This window comes from Ochotona princeps, chromosome 24 (assembly GCF_030435755.1).
Source record: "Ochotona princeps isolate mOchPri1 chromosome 24, mOchPri1.hap1, whole genome shotgun sequence".
Lineage (NCBI taxonomy): Eukaryota > Metazoa > Chordata > Mammalia > Lagomorpha > Ochotonidae > Ochotona > Ochotona princeps.
Window position 1 is genome coordinate 4,905,898 of NC_080855.1, and position 27,954 is coordinate 4,933,851.

General features: G+C 56.7%; 1 protein-coding gene across 1 annotated transcript; it reads left to right on the forward strand.

Moving 5' to 3' along the window:
- Positions 1–1,166: 1,166 nt before the first annotated feature.
- Positions 1,167–27,954, forward strand: WIPI2 (WD repeat domain, phosphoinositide interacting 2). The gene is made up of 12 exons (XM_058680647.1): positions 1,167–1,450; positions 6,583–6,665; positions 15,445–15,614; positions 18,338–18,434; positions 18,706–18,803; positions 18,949–19,041; positions 23,124–23,194; positions 24,034–24,141; positions 24,652–24,816; positions 26,165–26,272; positions 26,778–26,908; positions 27,409–27,954. Exons 1-12 carry the CDS (start codon positions 1,377–1,379, stop codon positions 27,519–27,521), a joined length of 1,311 nt encoding a protein of 436 aa, XP_058536630.1. The 5' UTR covers positions 1,167–1,376; the 3' UTR covers positions 27,522–27,954.

The window sequence follows — 27,954 nt, forward strand, 5'->3', positions numbered from 1 at the left end:
TGGGAGACCTGGAAGAAGCCCCTGGCTTCAGATTGGCTCAGCTCCCACCATTGTGGTCACCTGGGGAGTAAACCAGCAGATGGAAGATTTTTCTGTCTGTCCGCTCTGGAAATCTGCCTTTCCAATAAAAATAAACATTTAAGAAAAAGAAAAATACAAAATGCCCCTCAGAGCGGTGCTGGGCTGGAGCTAGAATGAGGACCCCCAAAAGGTGGCCATAGCTGAGGCTGAGTGATGGCTGGCGGCCTGCTTCCCGGAGATGCGAGCATTTGTGATTTTTTACAATCTTCTAGTGCAAGAAGAAGGAAGGGCAGCCGGGGTGCCAGCTAGTGGAGGGGCCCAGCCTCATGCCAAGGCCATCCTACGCTGAGGCTAACAGCTGGCAGGCGGGCTGGGGACAGATACAAAGAGCAGGGTGAGGAGTTTGTGTTCTGACTGGAGGATCCCACGAACCGCTGCCTTTTAAAAAACAAATTGTTTTAAATGCATCTTGCGGGGCCAGCCCTGTGGCCCCATCTTCTGTAGTACCTGCATCTCATTAGGGCGCCACCTGTTCGAGGCCGAGCTGCTCCCCTTCGGATCCAAGCGCCCTCCTAAAAGCAGCTCAGGATGTGCTAAGTGCTTGGTAACAGTGGCCCTGCAAGCTAGATAAATAAATAAATGGCACATTGCGAGAACAGTGACCGAGACGTGAACCTCAACGTGCGGTTATAGCACAGTGCCCTACACTGTGTTATCCACACGCAAAGTTCTCGCAATTCCCAGAAGCTGAAAAATCCGAGCTCGAGGGGCTGGCCGAGACAGGGTGCTACCCGGGGTGCCCGCAACAGATGACTCTTTCTGGACCTCCGTGTTCACATCTCTCAAGGGGGCCGTGACAGGACACCGGCCGGGGAGAGCACCCCGAATTGGGCGCAACGGGGAATACATGAGGGAGACTTCCGGCGTTGGTCACGTGACGGAGAAGCCACGCCACACGCCATCTCCCCCGCCTTCCCCTTGCGCACGCGCAGTCTCCATCGCACCGCCCCTTCACCCAGCGTGCCCCCCGTGCGCGTGCGCGTTCGACCGGAACCTTCGCTCTGGGCCCGAGGGGAAGGAGGCGGAGACCGGCCAGTGCGCCTGCGCCGGGGGTAGCCTCGCGCCTCGGGGGGCGGGGCCGCGCAGGCGCACCGGGCGCCCCGGCTCCGGAGCATAAACAAGAGCGGGGCCGGGATGAGGCGGCGGTTGATCCCGGAGCAGCGAGAGGCGGCGAGCGAGGCGGCGCGTGGAGCCCGGCGCCCGGCCTGAGCGCAGCCCGACGCGCCCTCGGCCGCGCGCGTGTCCCCCCTCAGCGCTCCGCGGGCCCCGGGGCCGGCCGCCCCTCGCGCCCAGCCATGAACCTGGCGAGCCAGAGCGGCGAGGCCGGCGCGGGCCAGCTGCTGTTCGCCAACTTCAACCAGGACAACACGTAAGGCCGGGGCCGGGGTCGGGGCCGGGGTCGGGGTCGGGAGGCGGACGGGGATGGGGCTGCTGCTCCCGCCGCCCTTGCCGGCCCCGCCGCCCCTGCCGGCCCTGCTGCCCCCGCCGCCCCGCCACTCCCCGCCCCTGCTCCCGGAGCTGGGCAGCACCTGGGGGCACCGCGTGCGGACAGCGCCCGGGGGGTCGGGGTGAGGTGGGTGGTGGGCTGGCCGCCCCTCTCCCTCACCCACTCGGGCCCTGCTCCCGGCTCTTCCCACGGCGAGTAGAGACCGAGTCTTCCTCCTGCGAGAGGTCTTAAAACGCCAGCTGCTACCCCGGGGGCTGCCAAGGTCCGCCGGACGGGGGCCCCGCGGGGATGCTGGGCAGGTGAGGTTTCTGGAGGAAGGAAGAAAGGAAGGATGAGTTACAGGGCTGGAAGGCAGGAGAGCCATCTTGGGAAGTGAGTAAGAGGAAGTGATGACAGGAGGAGGAGGAGGAGTGGGTCATCTGGCATCTTGTTAAGTGCTTGTTGTTGGCCGGGGGCAGTGAAGCCGAGTGGAGGCCCGGCCGAGTTTTAGATTCTCAGGAGTTATGGTGGAATAGCCTACAGCTGGAGGCGAGCGACCCTTGGGGATGGTAGGGAAGGGCGGCCGCTCAGAGGGGTCCCGAGCTCGCCTCCATCTTCTGGGAGTGGAGGCAGGAGTAGAACCCATGGGCTTCGAGCGTCCTCTCTGTTCCTTCTCCCCTTCCACCTCCAGGGTGGCAGCCTGGAAGCAGCAGACCGAGGGTGAAGGCATGCTGTGGGACGCGGAGGCAGGTGGCAGGCAGGCCCGCCAGGTCAGATAACCCGTCTCGGGTGGAGCGTGTTGCACAGCCGTCCTGTTGATTCTTAAACTCTGGGCGAGTGGAGACCAGCGAGAGATGGAAGTGCGGTGTCGCCGTGCGGAACCAGGGAGACATTCCCGCCTGCTCTTTCAGTGTTCTGTTGTGTGAAGGCAGTGAAACGTGGGAAAGCTCTGGCTGCTAGCCCTGGTGGGCCCGCGTTCCCTGTGGAAGGGACAATGCATGGGGGGCCTTCGGCGTGGGGGTCACGTGCTGCCCTGCCCCGTCAGGTGGAGAATTGCTGGTTCAAGAGATTTCTGTGTTGTGATGTGCACTTGCCAGAGACCTTGATACAGCTTACAAAGAAATTGCAGTAGTAAGTTAGGGTTATACCAACGCTTGTTAGATGAGAGGACTGGCAGATGTAAGCCTGTGTCTGGAGGAAGTACACCAGTTCCCTTGCCCTTGTGGGCTTCGTCAAAGGAGCCCAGGGTGGGAGATGTTGGTCTGGTGCCTGCATGCTCTTTGCTGGGCGCAGTGTCTGTGACGCGTTTGTGTGGCCTTGTGTCTCCGCCACACTGCAGGCTGTGGCTCTGCCTCCCCGTGGCTCTGTGACTGTGGCTGTGGTAGCATTTCCCCGCAGCTTGAGCAGGGGACCAAGCTCTATGTGCTGGTCACCGTTGTGTTTTTGTTTTTTAACTAGCCCACTGATACACAGACCAACAGAGCTTGGTCGCCTCTGTTTGCCGGTTAGTGTGCATCTTGAATCTGGAGAGAGACCTGTGGAGGACTTTGGCTTCTGCCATGGAGGTTGACCCGTGGCTGAGTGGACAGGAATGCTTGACCTTCAGTGGGAGGTTCTTGACCTTCAGGGCCGAGAGGTTCTGGGGCCAGCACAACGTGCGAAGGGCCTGTCGGGACGTGGTAGTACCCAGCCAGGGGCTTGCCTTTCAGGTGGGCGGGTATGGGGCTGTGGGAGCGTGGAGCCAGCAGTCATCCACCCCGTGTCTGAGTGCAGGTGGCAGGCGTCTCACTCCTCTGAGAATTGCTGTCTCCTTCATCCTGATGGTTTGAGGTGGCTGTGTGCGGGCTGTGCCCTGGGAGTGGGCAGTACAGTCTGTGGAGATACCAAGTGACCCTGTATCCTCCCCGTGATGGCTGTCCCAGGAAGCCAGCGAAGAAGGTGGTTAGCAAGAAGCAAGAAAGGCGAACTCTCCTCTGGTCGGAATGAGAGGCCGTGGGCCGGCCAGGTGGCACCAGCTTGCTGTAGCCGCAGCTGTATGGGCTGCCGCCATGGGCAGTGTTGGCTAGTGGCCATGTGGTCAGGTGTGGTCCTTCGTGAAGAAAGCAGTGACGGGGCCTCTTATCCGGGAGCAGCTGAGAAAAGATGAGGTTGAGAAGAGGGGCTGGATTACATAGTGGTTGTTTCTAGAACTTGTCGAGTGCTCAGATTTAGATTCAGTGACAAAGAGTTGGAGTTAAAGGTGGTGGACTGAACGGTGTCTGTTCTGGCTCTTTCCCAGAACTCTAGTAGACTGTGAAAAAGGTGTGTTAGAGGCTTAACCCCTAGGAGGGGAGAACGAGCAGGGAGATGCTGACAGCAAAGCCGCCAGGTGGAAAGGAGCAAATCTGGCATGGCTGGCGGAGAAAGCGGAGCACTGAGCTGTGTGCCCCCGGGCCCGGAGACCTGTGCAAGAGCCCTGGGCTGGGCACAGGAAGGCAGGCACAGGAGGAACGGGTCAGCAAAGGTGGCGTTTTGTGTGTTTGGTTTGCCAGTTTTGTCGTTTGTCGATATGAGCTGTCACTGATGAACGTTGAAGCCACATTGTCTTTCTGGCTAATAAGACAGCTTCTTCAGGCAGCTCTCCCATTTGTGCATTGCTAGATCCTCCCATCTTAGGGTCAGGCTAACTATGAGAAGTTGTTAGAACAAACTTCCAGAAGTGGCGGGAGTCTAAAATGACGCCCCCTCCTGCTTATGTTCAGTGTCCCCTTGGCTGATGAGGTGGGCACGTGGGCCCTGCCGTCTGCACAGCACACAGGGTGCCTGAGAGTGGAGAAGTGTGGGATTAAAATGCTCGTGGAGGTACTTGACACCCTGCGTGTGTTTCTAATCATCTGGAAGGACATCAGACTTGATGGGTGACATCTAGCACCAAGCTGTGCCTGCAGGGATCAGGGCTGAGGGCCGGGAGCTGCCAGCTCCAGGCTGGGTACTGGGACTTGGTACCCTGTCTATGGGCGGGGCCCTCGTCTCGTGCGTTCTACAGAGTGTGCATCAAGCCTGGTGGTTTGGTTCCCAAGTCGGAGAGAGCGCGGAAAAACCGGGTGCTGTTCCCGATAGTGAGGTGTTCGTGGGTAAGAATGGCACCTGTTGGCGGAGCAACAGGTGGACAGCTATCCTCCGAGTGCGCCTGTCGGCGGAGCAACAGGTGGACAGCTATCCTCCGAGTGCGCCTGTCGGCGGAGCAACAGGAGGACAGCTATCCTCCGAGTGCGCCTGTTGGCGGAGCAACAGGAGGACATATCCTCCAGCATGCAGCTACTTGGACCCCTATGCTGGGGACCTGGCCTTCCTCCGTCAGTGCCCAGGGAGGATACCCCGCAGAGTGACTTCACAGCCCAGAGAGACAGTAAGGGAGAAGGGCTTCGGGCTCAACAGCAACACTCAGGCGTGTGGAACATGTATTCCAGAACACGACTTCCCAGGCCGCCGCGTGGCTGAGGCTTTGTTGCGTGTGCAGCCTCCTGGCCCCTCCTCAATTTTTCATTTTGTTCTTATTTACAGATTCAGTTATTCTTACTGGAAAGGCAGGTTATAGAGAGAAGGAGAGATTGAGAAAGATCTTCTATCTATTGGTTCACTCCCCAGATGGCCATGTTACCAGAGCCTTTTCTGGGTCTCCTATGCGGGTGTAGGGATTTGGGCTGTCCTGTGCTGCTTTCCCAGGCCACATGCAGGGAACCAGAAGGGAAGTAGAGCAGCCAGGACAGGAGCTGGTGCCCATATGGGATTCTGGCACTTTGCAAAGGGTGATCAGCCAATGAGCCATTGCACTGTGCCTCGTTGCTTTAAAAAACATGTATAGGCAGCATGAGCCAGGCCTTTCATTGATGTAATCAATACGGTGTTAGTAAGTTTTTTTTTTTTTTTTTTTTTTAAGATTGATTTATTTTATCACAAAGTCAGATATACAGAGAGGAGGAGAGACAGAGAGGAAGATCTTCTGTCCGATGATTCACTCCCCAAGTGAGCCGCAACGGCCGGTGCGCGCCGATCCGAAGCCGGGAACCAGGAACCTCTTCCAGGTCTCCCACGCGGGTGCAGTGTCCCAAAGCTTTGGGCCGTCCTCGACTGCTTTCCTAGGCCACAAGCAGGGAGCTGGATGGGAAGTGGAGCTGCCGGGATTAGAACCGGCGCCCATATGGGATCCCGGGGCGTTCAAGGCGAGGACTTTAGCCGCTAGGCCACGCCGCCGGGCCCGGTGTTAGTAAGTTTGTAAAGAAATATTGGGAGTCTAGCTTTGCTTCAGTTCTTGTGCTTCAAGCTGCACCAGTGTCACTTTAAATATTAGCAGGGCCTGTATTTCACACATCCTTGTGGAAGAGGCTGGAAATCAGAGTTAAAATAGATGGCATGCCCGGACAGTCGCCCTCGCCTTACACGAGGCGGCGGCTGCGCCTAGAGGCTCTGGCGAGCTGGCCAGGTTCCTCGGAGCCTCTTGGGCGGTGGTATCAGATGTGGGGGCTCAGCCTGTGTGAGTCAGCCTTGGGGTCTGTTTCCACCATGCTGCCTGGCTGCAGACAGCAGGTCTTGGTGACCCATTCCCCCGCTGGAGGTGTAGACGCCTGAGGGGGAGGGTCTTGGCTTATGTAACCCAAAGCCTTTTGGTACATCCAGTGACCTGAGAGCCAAGGTGCTTTTCAGGGAGTTATTTGGGACTGATGACTTAATGACTTATCTGTAAAGTCACATAGAAAGTTTGTTTTGCTTTGCTTTTTTTTCTTGATTTTTAGTATTTTTACCGAAATTTTCTTCCTAACCTGATTCACGTACTATTGCCAAGTGCAGGCACATGTGTTGACGGTGTGCAGTGGTGCTTGATGTCTGTATCTACAGGAAGTGATGACCACGATCAAGCTGACCGTCTGCCCCATTGCACGACGCCCCCTTCGCCCGGAGTCCCTGCTCCTACTCCACGAGCGCTCCTCGGCGAGCTGACGCCGACTGGGCCTGTGCTGAGTGGGGCTTGGGGGGCTGCTGTTTGTGGCATCTGTCGGCCTGTACCAGCTCTTATTCTCACTTTGGCTTTTTTGCAGGTCCCTAGCTGTTGGTAGTAAGTCCGGTTATAAATTTTTCTCCCTTTCTTCTGTGGATAAGCTGGAACAGATCTATGAATGCAGTAAGTGTTTGCTTTATTTTTCCACTTCTTAAAAAAATAGATTAAGTTGTACTGGGACTACAGTGCAGTTTAAATTGAAGCCCACAGAGGTGGTGGTTCAAGCCCAGAGGCTGTTGTGAGCAGTCCCTTCTCCCGGCCGAGTTGGTTTGACGTGGCCTAGGAGCCTGTCTGGCAGAGGTGGCACACAGCAGGGGGTGGGCCGTGGGCTTTGGCTTACGCAGCATCCCCAACCTCCTCCGGGCCGCGCGGGAGGAGTGCCCGTGTGCTGCTGTTGTGGGTCTTGGGCTGCGTGTGTGTGTCCACCACTGGGTGCAGGCGTGCTGGGACGGGACAGCAGCAGGTGCCAGCCTGTAGGGCTGGGTCCTCTGTCAGTTTTCCCTAGTGGTCACATCCTGCAGGACTGCAGTCCAATGCCTTAGCAAGGGGACGTGTGTGTGTGTGTGTGAGAGAGAGAGAGAGAGGAGAGAGATCATTGTAGCTCTGTGTGGGTTTGTGTCTCCCACAGAGTGGGGTACTGGGTGGCTGCCGCGCTCTAAGGCCCATCTTCGTGCCCCACTCCTCCCTGATGCCTGGGCAGCCCACTGGTCGGTCTGTTGTTCCTGAAACGTCATTTAACAATCCTCCCTGTATGCATGTGTGCAAGCCTGGCTTTTCTGGTCACGTGGTTGCTGGGAAGATCCCCCAAGCTGCCCGGCGTCCTTCGGCATCGAGTAGTGTCCCGGGTGGGGGTGCGTCAGGCTGTTGGCCGTGCGCTTGCTGCAGGCTGTGTGGGCTGAGCATGGAGAAAAGCTCCCTGAACAAGTTCACGTCCACAGCTTTCTGTCTCTCAGGAGTGCCCAGTCGGGAGAGACATGGCTGGGCTGAGCGGTGGTGCATGGGTAGGTTCATTTGTTCATTTGTTCATTTGTTTTGTTTTGTTTTTAAGATTTATTTGTTTTTATTGGAAAGGCAGATATACAGAGAGGAGGAAAGACAGAGAGGAAGATCTTCTATCCAATGATTCACTCCCTGATTGGTTTCAGTGGCTGGTGCTGAGCTGGTCTGAGGCCAGGAGCCAGGAGCACCTCCAGGTCTCCCCCACAGGTGCAGGGTCCCAAGGCTCTGGGCCGTCCTCGACTGCTTTTCCAGGCCACAAGCAGGGAGCTGGATGGGAAGCAGGGCTGTTGAGATTAGAACCGGCACCCATATGGGATTCCGGCGCGTGCAAGGTGAGGACTTCAGCCGCTAGGCTACTGCCCCGGGCCCAGTGTGTGTAGTTTCTTAAATTGCAGATGGTTTTTCTAGGCTGGTCGTTCTGTTTCTGGCCCCTACCAGCAGTGTGTGAGTGGCTGGTCCCTTGCCTTGTTACCGGTACTGCCTGTTGGCATTGGAATTTGCTGTGACTGGCCTTTGCGTTGGCACTTAGCGACACCTCATGTGCCCAGCTGGTGTGACCTTTGGCCCTTGCTAACAGGTGCTGACACATTTTCTGAGTGAGAGACTCTAGGCTGAAGCGGTTACATCGTCCTGTCCCAGGCTCTGGGCACCCTTCCACTTCGTCCCTTCACTGAATAGGCAGGCAAATGTCTTAGAAAATTGGGGTGCGTCTGAGGCTCCAGGTGCTTCTGCAGGTGGGTACAGCAGCGCACACAGGTGAAACCCAGCTCGGCTTCTGCCCTCCCAGCGCTCTGTGCGATGCGTCACTGGCACAGCCCTAGAGAATGTGTCAGCGCTGGTTTTGGAAGAACAGGAGCAGAGAGCAACATGGGATGAGAGCCTGGGCCTGGGGCTCGGGGTGCTGCGGTGTCAGGTGTGAACGCAAGGGCCTGGGGCGCTCGGCCCATCCTGCGGGACGCCAGGTGCTGTCAGTGCCTCTGCGCCTGCGTGCCTGTTGGAGGGCACTTGGCGCACAGCTGTGTGGGCTCCAGCCCTGAAGTGTCGCACATGTTTATCTCCAGACCAACGCAGACTTAAGTTTTCTTAGGATGCTGTGAATATAGCAAGTTCTGCAGTTAGAAGTTTTTCAGATTCTGTGTTGAGTATTTTCTTGGCTTTTTGTAAGTTCTTTTCAAAATTATTATTTTTAAAGATTTATTATTTTGTTTGTAGTCAGGTATACAGAGAGGAAGGAAGAGAGAGGAAGATTTTCTGTCCACTGGTTCACTCCCCAGGTGGCTGCAGTGGCTGGAACTGAGCCAGTCTGAAGCCAGGAGCCAGGAGCTTCTTGCGGGTCTCCCACACGGCTGCAGGGTCCCAAAGCCCTGGGCCATCTTCCACTGCCTTCCCAGACCACAAGCAGGGAGCCAGATGGGAAGCAGGGCTGCGGGACGTGAACCAGTGCCCACATGGGATCCCAGTGCGTGCAAGGCAAGGACCCCAGCCACCAGGATACCACTTTGGGCCCTTAAAAATTATTTGTAATGCTACTTACGTGGCTAAGAGAGGTGCGCACTCAGGTACAGGGACAGTGGAGGCAAGAGGTGGCACAGTGTTGCAGTTTTTTCTCCTGTGTTCCTGGAAGGGGGAGGGGTTGGGTCCGCTCCTTGCTGTCAAACCGCATCAGCCCCACGGATGGGGAACGGCCTTTGATGACGCCTAGAGACATTGATGTGGGGTGAGAAGAATGTTCTGGAGTGGTTTTGATAGTTCGAGAAGTTGTTGGTTTCATTGCTCCAGGGTTGGGAAAATGTTTCCAAGGTCTGATGGCTTACCAGGTCCACCTTAGTGCATTCACAGACCCAGGAGCTTGCGGCAAAGCTTGGCCAGGAGAGTTGTCCAAGCTGTTCTGCCTTCCACCTCTGAGACACTCCATGTCCTATGCAGGCCTGGATGATCAGCTGGCGTGTCCTCCGTGTGCCTCTCGGCGTGCTGTCCACTGCGTAGGCATATATGCACTCCATGGTTGGACCACATGTGTTGATTTTCTATGGCTAGGGCTCAAGTCCAGCAGTCTAGGTGTGGAGTCCCCCAAGAAACCTTGTGTGAAGTGACCCCAGACCTGACTCCTGTGTGCACCAAAATTCACATACCAGTGGATGTAGCTGCCTTGTCAGTTCTGTCCCCGGCCCCATCTCATGCAGGTCAATGGGTGCTGTGGTGCAGTCTAGTCACCCACAGGAAGGGTCTTCATGTACACCAGTGAGTGCCACAGTCCAGTCAGGGTGACCCTCAGTAACTCCCACCAGGCCCACCCACAGGAAGGGTCTTCATGTACACCAGTGAGTGCCACAGTCCAGTTAGGGCGACCCTCAGTAACTCCCACCAGGCCCACCCACAGGAAGGGTCTTCATGTACACCAGTGAGTACCACAGTCCAGTTAGGGCGACCCTCAGTAACTCCCACCAGGCCCACCCACTGGAAGGGTCTTCATGTACACCAGTGAGTGCCACAGCCTGGTCAGGGCAGCCCTCAACAACTCCTGCCAGGTCCACCCCTAGCCCATTTTTGCATGTGCTGGCATGTGCTGTGGTCTAGCCTTGTCTGTCCCATATCCCATCTGGTTGTCAGCTTAGTGCAGCCTGGCCTGCCCTCAGCCCTGGCTCTCATGCTCACCAGTGGGAGTTGCAGTAATGCAGTGCCCACAGTTCTACCAGGCCCACTCCTAGCCCTGGATCTTGCACCTGCCAGGGGGTACTGTGCTCCAACCTGATAAGACACACCCAGTCCTGGCGCTTGCAGCCAGTGTTGTGGCCTAGCCCTGCTGGTCTGCATCCATTCTGGTGCTTGTGCATACCAGTGGGTGCAGTAACCTGGTTCAGTGTGGCCACATGCTAGCTGCTGAGTGCTGCAGCTCTTCCTGAACTGACCACCCCCAGTCCCCGCTCAGCGCTCACCAGTGGAAGTGGCAGCCCAACAGGGGGATCCCGGAAGTTGCCCTACCAGGGCTGAGAACAGCCCTGAATCTTGCAAGTGCTGTGGCCCAGCCTGACATGGCCGGCCTCCGGCACACACCGTGGGAATGACAGCCCAGCCTGACTGGCCTGCACCCATTCTGGCTCTCACCAGCAGGTGCTGCAGCCTAGCCCAGCCTGTTGCACACCCATTCTGGTTCTTGTGAGCGCCCGCAGGTATTGTGACCTGGCCCAGCCCAGCGTGCACCAGACCTGGCTCACAAATCTAGTGATTGCTTCAGCCTTGCCTGGCCTGTCCCTCCCCAGCTATTAGGCTCTCCAGTGGGAACTGTGACCCAGCAGGAGAGTTTCCAAGTTCCCCTTCCAGGTCTTCTCCCAGCCCCAGATCTCATGTATGTGTGCCAGCCAGTGCTGTGGCCCTGCTTGGCTTGGTCTGCCCTCAGTCTGGCCTTTGCACATGCTCACAGGTGCTGCAGCCTGGCCCAGCCCGGGCTCCTGCACATGTCACGTGAGTGCTGGGTTTGGCCTGGCTCAGCCCGTCACCACTCCCCTGCTCTTGCACAAATCAGTAGTGCCACAGTCCCACAGAGGTTAGCCCCCAAGTCCCCTAAAGACTTTTTTTTAAAGATTTACTATTTTTATTGCAAAGTCATATATAGAGGAGGAGAGACAGAGAGGTAGATCTGTCCAGTGATTCACTCCCCGAGTGACCACAGTGGCTGGAGCTGCGCTGATCCGAAGCCAGGAGCTCTTCCAGGTCTCCCACGCGGGTGCCGGGTCCCAAGGCTTTGGTCTCCCCCTGTGGATGGGTGCCTTGGCCTGACCCAGACATGCCCTCTGATGTCCTTCCTCTAACCCCCCCATCTCAGCTGCCTCGCCTACCTGCCAGTGCAGTGGCCCAGTCCATTCCTCCCGTCAAACATGTCCTCAGCTGCTGTCACTCCAGTTTGTCCTCAGGCCCCCATCCTGGAGGATCTGCAGCACCCCTGCTTGGGGGCTGGGCTGGTGTGTCCTGACCCAGCATTCCCCTCGTTTCTCACATCTTACCCCCCAAAGAAAGAATAGGCGACTGTGCTGGCACAGTAATATAGTTTACCCAAATTTGGCATTAACCAGGCTCAGGGGGCTTGGTGTGATAGCGTAGTGGTTAAAGTTCTCACCTTGAACGCTCCAGGATCCCATATGGGCGCCGGTTCTAATCCCAGCGGCTCCACTTCCCATCCAGCTCCCTGCTTGTGGCCTGGGAAAGCAGTCGAGGACGGGCCAAAGCCCTGGGACCCTGCACCCGCGTGGGGGACCTGGAAGAGCTCCTGGCTTCGGATTGGCCCAGCACCGGCCGTTGTGCTTCCTTGGGGGGTGAACCATCGGATGGAAGATCTTCCTCTCTGTCTCTCCTCCTCTGTATATCCAGTTTTCTAATAAAAACAAATAAATCTTAAAAAAAAAAAACAAACCAAAAACCAACAAAGAACAGGCCCAGGATGCCTGCCAGCTATTGGGTGCTTTGCTCCCAGCAGTGTAACACTTGCCTGGGTCCAGGGAAGCCCTAGGCAATTACCTAAAGCTGGGGAGCTTTTTGTAAGTTCTGAGCTACAAAATGTAGCCCAGAACATGCAGGGTGCACAGATGCTCCTGGCTTAGCAGAAGTAACCACAGCCTGCACTGATCGTAGCAAAGTGGCCAGCACACACTGCCTTACAGCGGCCGCCTGGCCTGGCCCAGGCTCTCAGGGTCGTGTGCATTGGGGGCCGTCATCTGCCTCTGATTTGAGGCCCAGTGCTGTCTCGCACTGTTCCTGTGGGTCAGCCTGGGTCCCGTGGGGAGGCTTGGTGTTCGTGAGGGTCGTCCTGGTGGATGCTGCAGAGGAGGGGTCGCTGTGCGGGCTGCCTGGGTGAGCTGGAGTGGGCCGTGTGGCGCTGTCTGTACCCTTCAGAGCTGCGGGCTCAGACTCACACGCAGCTGTGCCTGTCCGTTATTCCTCGGCTTTGCGCTTCCTTCCCACTGTAGCCAGAAATGGCACGGAGCAGAAGCCAAAGTCTATTGCTTCTCCAATACAGCCGTTAATTGCCTAGATGAAGAGGTAACGTGGGTAGTCTCCAGGAACACTGGCAGAAACTGGCAAGGAAAGGCAGGCCTTTGGGCAGCTCTGAATGCCCTGGTGGCGGCTGAGTCCTGCTGGTGTCTGAGTTGTCTTCCCTGGCAGGGACCGTTCACACTGGTGGGGCTGAGCCATCTGCTCTTGAGCTTGATGGAAGTGTATATGTGTGTCTCAAAGTTCCTGGCCTGGAGTGTTGCAGTACAGTGTTAGGGATTCTTGAAGTGATCTGATAGAAAAATAGCACCAAGCGCGTGAGCGGTGTGTTGTTGGGAGGGTCCCGGCAGGTGGCCGTGGACTCAGCCTTCTGTGTCACCAAGGTGCCCTCTTGGTAAGCAGTGTCGGATGCATATGGAATGTCTCATGCTTTTACCCTTTCACAGCTCCTGAGGTTGTTAGAGGCCCGCCTGACACTAGGGCTCTGTCTTGTGCGTCTGTCCCATTTCCCTGGTAGCAGAAGTGACTGCTGCCTTGTGTTAGATCCTTCGGGCCTCAGACCATCATCCGCCAGTTGAACTTTGCCATGCTGCGGTCACCTGTGGGCTCATGGTGGTGCTGTGTAAAGTCCTTCTCGAGGTGCAGGGTGCGGGGTCAGTGCCGTGGTCATGCAGCCCACGTCTGGTGATTGTAGCAGATTCGGTGATCTAGCCAAGAGAGCCTAGACCATGGGCAGTGCTGCCCTCCGCTGAGCGCAGGTCTCCTCCAGTTCTTGTGTGGGTGAGTTGGGGCCAAGGAAGGGCAGTGGGTGTCTGCTGGTCTGTGGGCTCTGTGTGGGGCTCCTGGAGGCCGTGCCTCACAGCCACACATGTCCATGTCTCTTGAGCAGAGCCATGGGAGCGGGCTTTGTTCTTTCCCCTTGGGCGAGCAGGTGTGGGGTACCATCCTGGAGGCGAGGAGCAGGTCAGCCGGCGTGGAGGGCACCACTGCTGCCAGGCTGTCTCTGGGAAAGGGGAGCAGTGAATGCGTCACTCTCCCAACCAGTGCCGAGCGTCAGCAGACGTCTTGTTACTTAGACGGCTAGGGGAACAGCGTGTCCATTTGAAACGTGTGTCGTGTGCTCCTGCCCGTCTGACTGCCTTCTTTGCCTTGGCTGATGGTGCTTTGTGGCTTCTGAGGGCTGGCCTCCCCAGGGGCTGCCGTTCCAGCACCTTGGAGAAGCTTGCTCTTCTCTCCCCCTCCCTAAAGCATTGCTCTGGGGGAGCCCTCCGGGGCTCCGTGTTCAGCCCAGGTGTCTGCTCTGCTTTGCCCCTCAGTCCTGTCCTTGTCTGTGTGGGCTTCAATCTGTACGCCGCCTGCCATGAGTGACGGGGACTGTGAGGGCCCAGGGGTGCTGGGGGACAGTTCATGTTGACAGTGTTTAGTGTCCAGTCTCTGAGGGTGGCAGCTCTTGCTGTTGACTTAGCTTTTTGAAGATTTTATTTATTTGAAAGGCAGAGTTATATATACAGAAGGAGAGCTAGAGACATCTTCCATCCACTAACTCACTCCCTCAGTGGCCACAGCAGCTGGAGCTGAGCTGGTTTGAAACCAGGAGCCAGGGCTTTTGGGTCTACCACGTGGGTGCAGGGCTCAAGCACTTGGGCCATTCTACACTGCTTTCCTAGGTCATAAGCAAGGACCTGGATGGGAAGTAGAGCAGCGGGGACTCGGGCCCCTTTCCAGGTGGTGTCCTGGCACCAGACGGAGCCTTCACATGCTATACCACACTACCATCCCCTAAATAAACCTATTTTTTAAAAAACCCAGCTGTCTATGTCAGTTTTTCCCATGATATGCCCACTGCCAAGCCACTTGAATGAAGAACCTGTTGGGGTCACCGTGATTTCTCAGCACTTCCATCCACAGTGGCTTGTGCCCAGCGTGTGTGTGCGTGCAGGTGCACTGACCAAGAGTGGCATCACTGCTTGGGTGTGGCACTCAGTGCTGGCATGTGACTACCCGGGGGAGTGTCATGGCTGTTATTGAACAGATGTCCGTAGTGGGGTTTTGGAGTTTGGCCAGTAACCAAGCTGTAGCTGCAAGGGCCATTTTCAGTTGGCCAGGTGTGTGAAAAGGAACTGCCCTGCACCAGTGACGGCCACCTGGGACATGGCTGGGTGTGCTGAGCAGCTCCGCCCTGCAGAGCATGCTGCTGCTGACTCAGTGTGTGACCTGTCCCTCCAAGGAGGCAGGGGCCCCGTGGAGAAAAGCCCTGTGCACTGGCCACACCCAGGCCTCCTGGGACGGGTGCGAGGGCTCTGGTGCTGGAGGCTGCCAGCTGTGGAGACCCTGCCGCCAGGGAAGCTTCTGGGTGTTCTCTGAGGGAGAGGCCAGCCAGCCTGAGGGCCTGGGCTGGCTCTTGACTGGGGACCGCGATATTCCGGGTTCTGCACTGCCTGTTCCAAGCCTGACCTTTTGTCCCTGAGTGTGGCCAGGTCCCATGTCCAGCTGTGCCTTTCAGTTTTCAGGGGGCAGGCACCCGTGCCTGTTGAAGGTGTGGTGGAGTGGAGCTGCTGGCTACGTGCAGGAGGCTGAGTGTGGGCTGACTTGGTCTTGCCTGCAGCCCTGAGTGGTCATAGACTTCCCAGTTTTGTGGTGCCAGACCTTGCTCTGGAGGTGGTTGGGTGTTCGAGGGTCCTGAGAGCCCGCCACCCAGTGAAGTCATGGCAGAGCTTGCTGGAGGAGCCTGCATGTGGCGCTCCAGTTCATCCCTGCCGGGGCTGGCTGGCTGTGCTGGCAGCGTGGCTGGGGCTCGGACTTCCTGGGCACTGCGTGCTGCTCCTGCATGCCCCCACAGTGCTCTTTCCCTGCCCCTCGGGCAGGTGGGTGTGTGCTGGGCCGGAGATGCGTATGTGTGTGTCTGTTCTGGTCGCAGCCAGCACCGAGGACGTCTGCATCGTGGAGAGGCTGTTCTCCAGCAGCCTGGTGGCCATCGTCAGCCTCAAAGCTCCGAGGAAGCTCAAGGTCTGCCACTTCAAGAAGGGAACTGAGATCTGCAACTACAGCTACTCCAACACCATCCTGGCTGTGAAGCTGAACCGGCAGGTGAGCGGCAAGCTGCTGGCGAGCATGCGCGGCCTGTGGCATGGCGCTCCCCACATGACCTGGCCCCGAGTCCTCAGGCACCTATAGCCGTCACCAGGCTGGCTGCTCTACTCTGGGCCGCTCGGCTCACCGCCAGGCTGTGACTTGCCACCTCTGTGTGAACCTTAGGGCTCAGCACAGTGTCCATTCTATGGACTTTCTTTTTTACTTCTTTCTCATTCATAAATATTACTTTTTAAGAACTTGCTTTTTTCCATTTTAACATGATTGCCTGTCCATTTGCAGTGAAGGGCTGCCCTTTTGCTTTGGCCCTGAGGGAGGAGTGCCGAGCAGCCGGGTCCTGCGCGAGGCCGCCTCCTGGCCCAGGCTTGCTCCCAGGAAGCTGGGCTCTTGCGGGTGATGACGACAGGGCGCCTGCCGTGGACGCTGGAAGCCAGGCTGCTGCTGTTGACTGACGGGTGCTTGGAGTGGAAATCTGGGGCTGCCACTGTGGCACAGCCAGTGAGGGCACCTCCTGCGGTGCCGGCATCCCATAGCAGCACTGGGGCACGTCCTGGCTTCTCCCTTGAGTTCCCACTTCTACTAATGTGCCTGGGAAAGCAGCTGCAAGTGACCCCAGTGCCTGGGCACTGCCACCCACATGGGGGACCCGGAAGAAGCTCTGGCTCTCTGTAACTCTGCCTGTCAAGCAAATAAATGTAACTTTTTTTAAAAAAAAGATTTATTTATTTTTATTACAAAGTCAGATACATAAAGAGGAGGAGAGACAGAGAGGAAGATCTTCTGTCTAATGATTCACTCCCCAAGTGAGCGCAACGGCCGGTGCTGAGCCAATCCAAAGCCAGGAACCCGGAACCTCTTCCAGGTCTCCCACACAAGTGCAGGGTCCCAAGGCTTTAGGCCATCCTCTACTGCCTTCCCAGGCCACAGGCAGGGAGCTGGATGGGAAGTGGAGCTGCCGGGATTAGAACCGGCGCCCATATGGGATCCCGGTGCGTTCAAGGCGAGGACTTTAGCCTCTAGGCCATGCCGCCGGGCCCATAAATGTAACTTCTTAAAAGTAGAAATCTTTGGACTTGACATCTTGCACATTTTTAAAATATAAAACGTGGGCCTGTCACAGTAGCCTAGTGGCTGGGGTCCTCACCTTGCACGTGCCAGAATCCCATATGGTGCTGGTTCTAATCCCAGCAGCCCCACTTCCCCTCCAGCTCCCTGCTTGTGGCCTGGGAAAGCAGTGGAGGACGGCCTAGGGTCTCGGAACCCTTGGGACCCTGCACGTGCAGTAGGAGACCTGGAGGAGGCTCCTGGCTTCAGATCGGCTCAGTTGTGGACACTTGGGGAGTGACTCAGTGGACAGAAGGTATTCCTCTCCCTTTCTTCCTCTCTGTAAATCTTTTTTTTTTTATTACACTTTTTGACCATCTACATAGTTAATTAGGGTAAAAAGGTACAAGGTCTATAGGGAAGTGGGTAAGACTATTAGTTCTCTATTGTTTCCTTCATATATCTGAGGTAAAGGGATATTGAGGGAGAAGCCCCCCCAGTCTCCCACCCACCCCAGGTCCCCGACGTAGGGCATGCTCTGAGATCCTTGCTCAAGTGGTTTTGATAGTTCACTGTAAATCTGACTTTAAAGGACAAAAACATATCTATCTATCTATCTATATATGAAACATCCATACTGATTCCTGTGTGGCTGGCACAGGAGTCCACACCACACGCATTTCACATGAAACATTCCAATGTATCACTTATAAATCCATGTTCATTTTCTTTGAGTCCAATATAAAATTCCAAACTTTTTTAAAAGATTTACTTATTTTTATTGGAAAGGCAGATATACAGAGAGGAGGAGAGACAGAGAGTAAGATCTTCCGTCCACTGGTTCACTCCCCAAGTAAGCACAATGGCTGGAGCTGAGCTGATCCGAAGCCAGGAGCCAGGAGCTCCTCTGGGTCTCCCACACGGGTGCAGGGTCCCAAGGCTTTGGGCCGTCCTCGACTGCTTTCCCAGGCCACAGGCAGGGAGCTGGATGAGAAGCAGGGCTGCTGGGATTAGAACCGGCGCCCATATGGGATCCCGGCACGTGCAAGGCGAGGACTTTAACCACTACGCTATTGCGCCGGGCCCTCCAAACTTCTATAAAAAGTGTAGGCTTTTATTTTTATCTTGTGTTTCATTGGACATCAGTTTTTTTTTTTCTAAGATTTATTTATTGTTTATTGGAAAGTCAGTTTTACAGAGAGGGGAGACATCAACGGCCAGAGCTGAACCAACCTGAAGAAGGAGCAAGGAGCTTCCTTCAGGCCTGCCACGCAGGTGTAGGGTCTCCAGGCTCTGGGATGTCCTCTTCTGCTTTCCTAGGCTTCAAGCAGGAGTTGTATGGGAAGTGTAGCAGCTGAGGCACAAATCGGCGTCCATATGGGATCCTGGCCGTTGCAACGCGAGGATTTAGCCACTAGGCTACCACACTGGGTCCGAACATCAGGGTTTGAAAATGAATCCCCTTGACAAATCCATTGTGGATAAGCAGCTTCTGCAGTCCAGGTCACCTGGTCAGGATTCGGGGCCAGTGACGCGTGTGGCCGTGGCAGCAGGCACCTCGGTTGTCAGGTGTGCGAGGCGTACAGATGCCAGGGCTCGGTAGTGTGGAGGCCTGGCGTGTGTCATGCTGACAGTTCCTTCACTGCACTCATTGCTGCTTTCGTAACTGTCTCCAGAGGTTGATCGTGTGCCTGGAGGAATCCCTGTACATCCACAACATCCGGGACATGAAGGTGCTTCACACGATCCGAGAGACGCCCCCAAACCCTGCAGGTGCGTGCCGAGGCCTGTTGGCAGCAGGGACTTGTTCTCTTCTTAGCCTCCCCCAGCAGGCAGGCTTCAGGTGGGCTCCTGCTGCCACGCTTGGGCCCGTGTGAACTGTTGCTTTGAGCAGCTGTTCAGTCTGCCTGCCCTGGCATCGCCAGAGGTAGGGTCAGTTGCTAGTCAGGTGCGTGCATACCCTTGGAGAGGCCCCTCAGCCTGGCCCCGCAGGTCATCCACGTGATTGAGCCTGGCCCTGGCACTGATGGCTGCATTGTTACAGGACTATGTGCGCTGTCCATCAACAATGACAACTGCTACCTGGCGTACCCAGGGAGTGCGACCATCGGGGAGGTGCAGGTCTTCGACACCATTAACTTGGTGAGTCCCTCAGTCTGACAGCCTGAGCCTGGGCGGTGTGCCAGCCCCAGGCACTGGCGCTCCGCCTAGCAGGACTTCCTCAGGCCATGGCATTGGCTCTGCCAGCTTGTGCCGTGCTCACATTTGGTCTGTCTACCCTCTCTAGAGAGCTGCCAACATGATCCCGGCCCATGACAGTCCTTTGGCGGCCCTGACCTTTGATGCTAGTGGCACTAAGCTGGCCACGGCGTCTGAGAAGGTGAGTGAGGAACAAGCTTGCAGTGATGCAGGTGGGCAGGTGCTGTGACCGGGATTAAGCTACCCCTGCGTCGCTGGGTGCCAAGCTCAGGAAGCCCGGCTGCTCGGCCTCCGTTCTGGTATCCTGCTTTTGCCCCGGAAACTACATAATGCTCCGGTGCTGAGAGACGGGCTGTGAGTCCAGGCTCCTGCTTCAGCCTGCCCAGCTATGGATGCTGTGGCTGTTTGGGGAAGGGAACCAACAAAATTAAATCTTAGAATGAAGCGTGTGGCTGGTGTGTGGCTGAGTGGGTTCAGCCACTGCCTGCAAGGTCTGCGTTGGCAGGGAGCTGGAGCCGGGAAGTAGAGCTGCCGTGGATCCCAGATACTTGACCACTGACCAGTCAAGGGACCCTTCCACATCATGTAACCCTTCTGCTTCTGAGACGAGTTCCAGTGACGATCTGCAGCAGACCGTCCTTCAGCATCCAATGTTAGAAGATTTAAGATAAATAATACAAGGTTCAAATGATCTCGGGGAGTGCTATCCTCCCCCTTTTTTGTTTTAATAAGGTAATCCTTAATAGTACAGTTGGCACGTTCCACAACACCTTGTCCTTGAGGAGTATAGGGAATGCCTGTAATTAGTTGTATATGGTGGGAGGCAGCAAAATTACAAAACTTACTGCTGGTATAACAGGTGCCATTATCAGTTTTAATAACTTTGGGAGTTCCCAAGATGGAAAAACATGCATAGCAATGGGCCAGAGCGTGCCTGACTTGATCCCCTGGCTGAGGAGTGGCTAGAACAAATCCACAGCAAGTATCGACAGTAACATGTACACACTAGTGTCCCAAACTCTGGATGTGTGTCATGTTCATTTGCAAATAATCTTAATATAATTCAATTAACCTGATTAACTGTCTCCACAAAACGGGAGATTAATCTGTTGGCATTCTTGAGGCCTTGTAAGAATACCAAGGGAAGGGCCTGGCGATGTGGCCTAGCAGCTAGGGTCCTTGCCTTGAATGCGCCGGGATCCCATATGGGCGCCGGTTCTAATCCCGGCAGCTCCGCTTCCCATCCAGCTCCCTGCTTGTGGCCTGGGAAGGCTTTGGAGCCCTGCACCCGTGTGGGAGACCTGGAGGAGGTTCCTGGTTCTCGGCTTTGGATTGGAATAGCACCGGCCGTTGCGCTCACTTGGGGAGTGAACCAGTGGACGGAGGATCTTCCCCTGTCTCTCCTCTCTGTATATCTGACTTTGTAATAAAAATAAATAAATCTTTAAAAAAATGTATTAAAAAAAATACCAAGGGAAGCTGTAGAATTTGAAACTTTTGAATTCTTGGATGCCTTTTCAAAGATGGCCAAAAAGAACTGGGCTATGGAAATTTTGGGGGGTTTAATACAATTCAGAAAAAGTTGAAACTCCAAATAATTAAACGGAGAAACAAGTTGTATTTTGTTTGGGGCTGCAGCTAGTCCTGCCTCAATTGAAGGGAGAGACGCTGAAGTTGCTCCTGTAAATCTTTTAACAGCTGCACCCAGATTTGATGGCACCCACGGCACAGGTGGCGCAGAGGGCTCCGTGCCTGGCCAGAAGAGATTGTTGCTCAGCACATGCTCTATGGGCACATGCTGTACGATGGAGGATCCTCGGCAAACTCACGCCCATCCTCTTCCCTTTCCTCCTCCTCAAAAGAGGACCGCGAAGCTTTGCGCAGTTTCTCCAAACTTTGTCTGGTCTGGGGTTTTTTCTTTTTTTTACCCTGGTTTGTGGTTCTCTTCCCCCCCCCCTTTTTTTTTTTAAAGATTTATTATTATTGGAAAGCCGGATATACAGAAAGCAGGAGAGACAGAGAGGAAGATCTTCCATCCTACGATTCACTCCCCAAGTGAGCTCCGATCCGATGCCGGGACCCAGGAACCTCTTCCAGGTCTCCCATGCGGGTGCAGGGTCCCAAAGCATTGGGCCATCCTCAGCTGCTTTCCCAGGCCACAAGCAGGGAGCTGGATGGGAAGTGGAGCTGCCGGGATTAGAACCGGCGCCCATATGGAATCCCGGGGCTTTCAAGGCGAGGACTTTAGCCGCTAGGCCACGCCGCCGGGCCCTAGTCTAGGTGTTTTTAACCACAGCCCAGTTCCTGTTCCTGCCCAGCCTAAGGAGCACTAATCAACTCCTTAGCCTCCAACAGCTGACCCAAATACATTTCCATTTGTTGCCTTTCAGTCTTTTCCTGTGTGTTTAACAATTGGAATCATACCGCGTTTCACTTGTTACCCTGTTTTACTCTGCACAACTTATCTCCCTTAATAATGGCAGTAGGCATTTGGCTGGAGCTGACACCTGTGTTCCACATGAGTGCTTGGACACTTGGCCAGCTCTGGCTCCTGAGCCGCATTCCTGCTGGCCCAGGCCCGGAAGGCAGTGGTGCTGGCCTGGCTGTATGGGTGTTGTCACTGCGGGGAGCGCTTGGCTGCAGTGTGGCCCTGGATAGTGGCTGTCGGGGGAGCCAGTGGGTGGGAGCTCTCTTCCTGTCTGCCTCTCCCTCGCTGAAACATAGCAGTGTGTGGAAATGCTTCTCGTGTCTGTACAGTAGTTTCAGTTATGATTTAATGGGACACTGAGCTGTGCCTGCTGTGTTGCTCCTAGGATGATAGTGTGCACTTAAGTCATGAATCAGGCTTTTTTTTTTTTAAGATTTATTTTTATTGGGAAAAGCAGAGTTAGGGACAGATAGCTTTCCTCCCCCTTTTAAAGATTTATTTATTTGAATTGGAAAGGCAGATTTACAAAGAGAAGGACACATCTCCCATCCACAGGTTTACTCCCCATGTGGCCACAATAGCTGGAGCGAGCCTTTCGGAAGCCAAGAGCTTCTTCCAGGTCTCCCATGGGTGCAGGGTCCCAAGTCTTTGGGCCGTCCTCAACTGTTTTCCCAGGCCACAGGCAGGGAGCTGGATGGGAAGCGAAGCCACTGGGATTAGAACTGGTGCCCACATGGGATCCTGGCGCAAGATGAGAATTTTAGCGTCTAGGGTAGTGTGGCAGGCCCTGGACAGCTGATCTTATCAGCTTCATGGGGTGTGGTGGTTAGGTCATCTGCTGTGGTCAGGATTGATGAATTTGTCAGGCAGCTCGGGCACATTTTACATTTTACCAGTTTGAATCTTCCAGTACATGGGTGTTGGGAATTCTCCCCGCCCCAAAGGAAAGTGCTTCCTGCTCTTGCTTTGCCCTCCTGTGCCTCCATGCCCTCGCTGGCTGGCACTCAGCTTCCGGAGTGTCGCAAGCCCCGCTGCCCTGCTTCCTTGCTGGTCTTGTTCATTCTCCCAGAAAGTCATGCTTTACCTTACCAGCCCCAAGAAGATCCCTTGTTAAATGTGTTTCAGGGAAGGAAATCAGAGAACAGTGGGGAGAATAGTGTCTTTCTAGTAATAGTTTATTTCCATGCAGGGCGACCTATAGATTCCCGTCTGCATTTTCTCATCTTTGTGACTAAGCGTTTTCTTGCTGTGGTCGCACCATTAAACTCTGTTTTCATGTGTTTGAAAGGTGATTAACAGTGCTCCCACCCACTGATTGACCCCTGAAATGGTGCAACGGCCATAGCTAGGTGAGGCCGAAGCTGAGGGTCTCCCTGGCTGAGTGGCAGGACCCTAGTATGTGCCCCAGCAAATGGCTGGAGAAGGACCCCAGCACTTGGTCAGGCAGCAGCTTGCCCCCTGCGGCCCCTCAGAGGCAGGCAAGGGGACATTAGCCTGCCAGCCTCTGTGGGAGCATGGGGCTTGCAGTTGCGGGTCTTGGTGACAGACTCTGTTTTTGTCTGTAAACTTCAAGTGACTTACAAAACAGAAGTGCTGTATCCCACACTGGGCTTGAGTACTGCCAGTACTTAGTCAGCTGTGAAACACAGAACCCTGCTGCAGGAAGTGGAGGTGGTCGCGTGCCCTGGGTGCTGGGCCAAGAGAAGCCCATGCTAGCCTGGGGCAGCTCTGCCCAAAGACGCTCGTGTGGTTCATTTGTCATGCAGTGGCCTGGATGCAGAGGAAGTCTGGTTTTGCTGGGATATGATGCATTTTTTCCTTCTTTGTTGTCCCAGGGCACCGTGATTAGAGTGTTTTCCATTCCAGAGGGCCAGAAGCTCTTTGAGTTCCGGAGAGGGGTGAAGAGGTGAGGTGCCTGCGTGGCCGCTGTGTGTGACCTGGGCCCTGTGAGCAGACACTTCATCAGGAGCTGCCAGGTGTCGCGGCCATGCGAGCACATCCTGGGAACCCGTGGTGACATGGGAGGTGACGTGGGTTTTTATCAAAGCCTGTAAGGATTCTCTTGCCCATGGTCCCGGGGATTGGCAGCAGGGGCCCCAGCCCCCAGAGGATCCCTGCCCAGCCACACTACTTTGAACTCTAGCTGACAGCCCTACCTGCCTTTGCTTCTTTGCTGCTAGTCAGCCAGGCCTGGCCTTCTTCGCCTCTGTGGCCTTGTATTTGAAAGGCCTGTGCTATTTCCTGGGCCGGGGTGTCCCTGTGTCCGGGATTCCGGCCCCCTTATGCACAGCTGCAGCGGGCTGCGGAGCACCTCGCCTCGGCCTCCACTGGGCTATGGGCTTCCCCTGGACCCCCACCATGGGCTGCCCAGCCAGGTGATGCTCCTACCCTGCCTGCCCCAGCCCTTGTCAGGGCCCCGCATGCCTGCCGTTCCTGGGCTTGTGAGGAAACCCCCGTTGGGCCAGAAGCTTTGGGGTGTTCCTGGGGAGTGTGGAGCCTGCTGCCTGTGGCCCTCTGTGCTAGGAACCACAGTGATTCGTGTTAGTACACCGCCTTCTAAGTGGGGGTGTGTGTGCTGGATTCTCTCTGGAACCACAGCAAACGTGCCATTTAAGGATGTATTGAAAAATTGTCACCTTCGTAGCATTGTCCTCTTGAGAAAATGGAGGGACTTTGCGTGGGCCCATGGTGGGGCGTGTGGCAGGGCAGCCCTGACGACGCTGCGGGATGCTGCTCTGTCCGCAGGTGTGTGAGCATTTGCTCGCTGGCCTTCAGCATGGACGGCATGTTCCTGTCGGCCTCCAGCAACACCGAGACCGTGCACATCTTCAAGCTCGAGACTGTGAAGGAGAAGTGAGTTGTGGGGACACGCTTCTGAGCAAGCCCAAGGCGGCCAAGGGCTGCAGTCCGGGCTTGGGGCAGTGGGCTGTGCGGCCAGGGTAGGCTCCCCACGTGTGGGCTGGTGTGGGACGGGGAGCAGCCCCGTGGGTGTGCCCACTCTGCATGCCTCTCATAGGCAGAGCTGGACTGGCCCAGCCTCTCCCAGCCGCACAGGGTTTCCGGGAATTAGAAGCAGGGTGCCTGTCTACAGTGGGGATGGGATGGGGGTCTCACCCTTCTCTCCATATACTTGACTAAGAGCATCCCCCTTCCCCCGCACCAGCTGTCCGATGTCTTGGAGGGTGAGGCAGCCCGACCCCTAGGGGCAAAGGCCTGTGTGACAGGAATGACTGGGAGACCTACAGGGCAGTCCTCAGCCAGACCTAACAAGGTCCCACATAGCAGGATGGGGGCCCCGGTGAGCCCTGTCATCTCCGAGGGCATCCAGTGGGCACAGACTCCATGTGCTGGGGGTCTCCTCAGGCCTCCGGAGGAGCCCACCACCTGGACCGGCTACTTTGGGAAGGTGCTCATGGCCTCCACCAGCTACCTGCCGTCCCAGGTGACAGAGATGTTCAACCAGGGCAGAGCCTTTGCCACCGTACGCCTGCCCTTCTGTGGCCACAAGAACATCTGCTCGCTAGCCACGTGAGTCCCCAGCGGATCCGTGCCCTCGCCTCCCTGGCTCCCACCCTGGGGTATATGAGTTCCCAGCGGATCTGTGCCCTCGCCTCCCTGGCTCCCACCCTGGGGTACATGAGTCCCCAGCGGATCTGTGCCCTCGCCTCCCTGGCTCCCACCCTGGGTACACGAGTCCTCAGCGGATCTGTGCCCTCGCCTCCCTGGCTCCCACCCTGGGGTACATGAGTCCCCAATGGATCTGTGCCCTAGCCTGCCTGGCTCCCACCCTGGGTACATGAGTCCCCAGCGGATCTGTGCCCTCGCCTCCCTGGCTCCCACCCTGGGTACACAAGTCCCCAGCAGATCTGTGCCCTCGCCTCCCTGGCTCCCACCCTGGGGTACATGAGTCCCCAGCGGATCCGTGCCCTCGCCTCCCTGGCTCCCACCCTGGGTACACAAGTCCCCAGCAGATCTGTGCCCTCGCCTCCCTGGCTCCCACCCTGGGGTACATGAGTCCCCAGCGGATCCGTGCCCTCGCCTCCCTGGCTCCCACCCTGGGTACACAAGTCCCCAGCAGATCTGTGCCCTCGCCTCCCTGGCTCCCACCCTGGGGTACATGAGTCCCCAGCGGATCCGTGCCCTCGCCTCCCTGGCTCCCACCCTGGGGTACACGAGTCCCCAGCGGATCTGTGCCCTAGCCTCCCTGGCTCCCACCCTGGGTACACAAGTCCCCAGCAGATCTGTGTCCTAGCCTGCCTGGCTCCCACCCTGGGGTACACAAGTCCCCAGTGGATCCGTGCCCTCGCCTCCCTGGCTCCCACCCTGGGTACATGAGTCCCCAGCGGATCTGTGCCCTCGCCTCCCTGGCTCCCACCCTGGGTACACAAGTCCCCAGCGGATCCGTGCCCTCGCCTCCCTGGCTCCCACCCTGGGTACACGAGTCCTCAGCGGATCCGTGCCCTCGCCTCCCTGGCTCCCACCCTGGGGTACATGGGCAGTGTTGGACTGGGTGTGCCTGGCGGGAGCTCTCCTGGACGTAGACCAAGGTGGGCTTGGAGCAGTGAGACCTGGGCCGGGGCTGAATGCATGCCTCTGCTGTACTTTGGACATGCTGTCCCCATGGCTATGGTGTTTGCTGCGTGCCTGCAGCTTGTCACATGAGGTTGGGCGTGAAGTGTTGTGGTCTTGATGCTGGGCTTTCTGACCTGGGCTTTTCAACCTGAACTGCACTTGAATGTGTTCTGGTTGCACAGAAGTCTTCCCTCTTGTTCAGCCAACTTTAACCTGTGGGCCAGCAAGGGGACAGCCCCTCACGGGCAGGTGGGGGCTGCTGTGCGCACTGTGGGCCTGGAGTGGGCTGCTCTCTCTTCCCCAGGATTCAGAAGATTCCCCGGTTACTGGTAGGTGCCTCCGACGGCTACCTGTACATGTACAACCTGGACCCCCAGGAGGGCGGCGAGTGCGCCCTCATGCGGCAGCACAGGTGAGCGGCCCCTCTCAGACGAGGTCAGTCCGAAGTGGAACTGAAAGCCCGGCCACACTGCTGGTGGCATGCCCCTGTGCTCCACTCCACCCCACAGGGTTCCCTGGGTACAGGCACGGTGAGGGTGAGGGTGGCTGGGCATGCTTCTGCAGGAGCTGGGTCACCCTGAGGAAGGGGGTGTCAGCGTGGCCGCCCCTCCCTGCAGCTCCTGTTCCTCAGGGCTGCTAGCTTGCTGGGAAAGAGGGAATTGAGAATTGAACTCGTTAGCTCTAAGGAGCCTGGTGGTTTTCCTGTTTCACACTGTTTTTTAGCCAAAGTTCCAGCAGTGTGGTAATACTTTTACAGTTGGGGGGCAGCTGGGAGACTGGTTTTTATAGCAATTTCTGTTTGGGACCGGGTAGTGCTGTCTTCTGATGTCCCAGGCAAGGGTGGCAGGAATGCTCCCTGCAGGCTGGCGGCCACACAGGCCATCCTGCCCTGCTTAGTGTGGCCGCACCTTCTGCAGGCTGGACGGCAGCGTGGAGACAGCCAGTGAGGTCCTGGACTCTGCCTCTCACGACTGCCCCCTGGCGACACAGACACAAGGCACAGCTGCAGCGAAAGGCGCTTACGTGCCACCGTCTCCCACGAGACTTGGTAAGGGGCAGGCACGTGGCCAGTGACCCCGGGCTGGCCTTGCACTCGGATGCCTGCTGCTTCCCACTAGCGCTGGGACACAGGCGAGCTCAGTCAGCTGACCCCATCGGGCCCCAGCCTCAGGGACTTCCATTCAGCTGCCACGTGGGTCAGTGAACAGGCAGTTAGTTGTGAGCCCGCAGCCGGTGTGGCTGGGTCCTGCTCACACACAGGGGCTGACCTGCTCACTCCCTGTCAGTCCAGAACGCCCTGGACTCTTGACACTAGTGTGAGCTGGACCAGTCGTGACCTGGGGAGTCACACTCATTGTACAAGAGCGAGTGGGTAGCCGTGGGGTGTGAAGCCCCTGCTTGCTGTGCGGGCAGGGCTGCAAGCTCCAATGCTTCTCTCTCTCTCAAGTTGCCTATGTCCTTGGGTCTGTCTGGCCACACACACAAAGTGGCCTGTGTCCTTGGGTCTGTCTGGCCCCAGTGTCTGAGGGTCGTGTTGTGTCTCTGCAGCCTACACAGACGACCTAGGGGCCGTGGGTGGTGCCTGCTTGGAAGAGGAGGCCAGCGCCCTGCGCCTGGAGGAGGACGGCGAGCACCCGCCCATGATGCTACGCACTGACTGAGCGTGGACGGGGCTCCGCGTGGCCACTGGCTGCTGAGCGAGCCTGCACAAGGACAGCAGAGACTTGCACAAAAGGTCGTAGTGATAGTCTAACTCCATCCGTACCGTTTCACCTCTGTGGCTTTCAACCTTGCTGACAAATTTTAGCTTTTGGTTTGTTTTCTCTTTTTTTGCCAAAATTAACTGTTTGGTGAAGCCCTCAAGATCTCGCTCTGCATGCCTGAGTGTGCCAAGCTGGGCGGGGAGCCCGAGGCCTCGGGGCCAGCCCAGCTGTCTGGTTCCCATGGCTGCACGTGCCGCGGGGCGGGCTTCCCAGGCCACTCTGGGGCCTGCCGGGAGCTGCCGGGCATCGCCTCGGACCCCCCTCCCTGCGGCCCCTCCTGGACCATTTTCTCTTCGTTTTATTTTGTTAATTAAATTCTTTCCAAATTGGA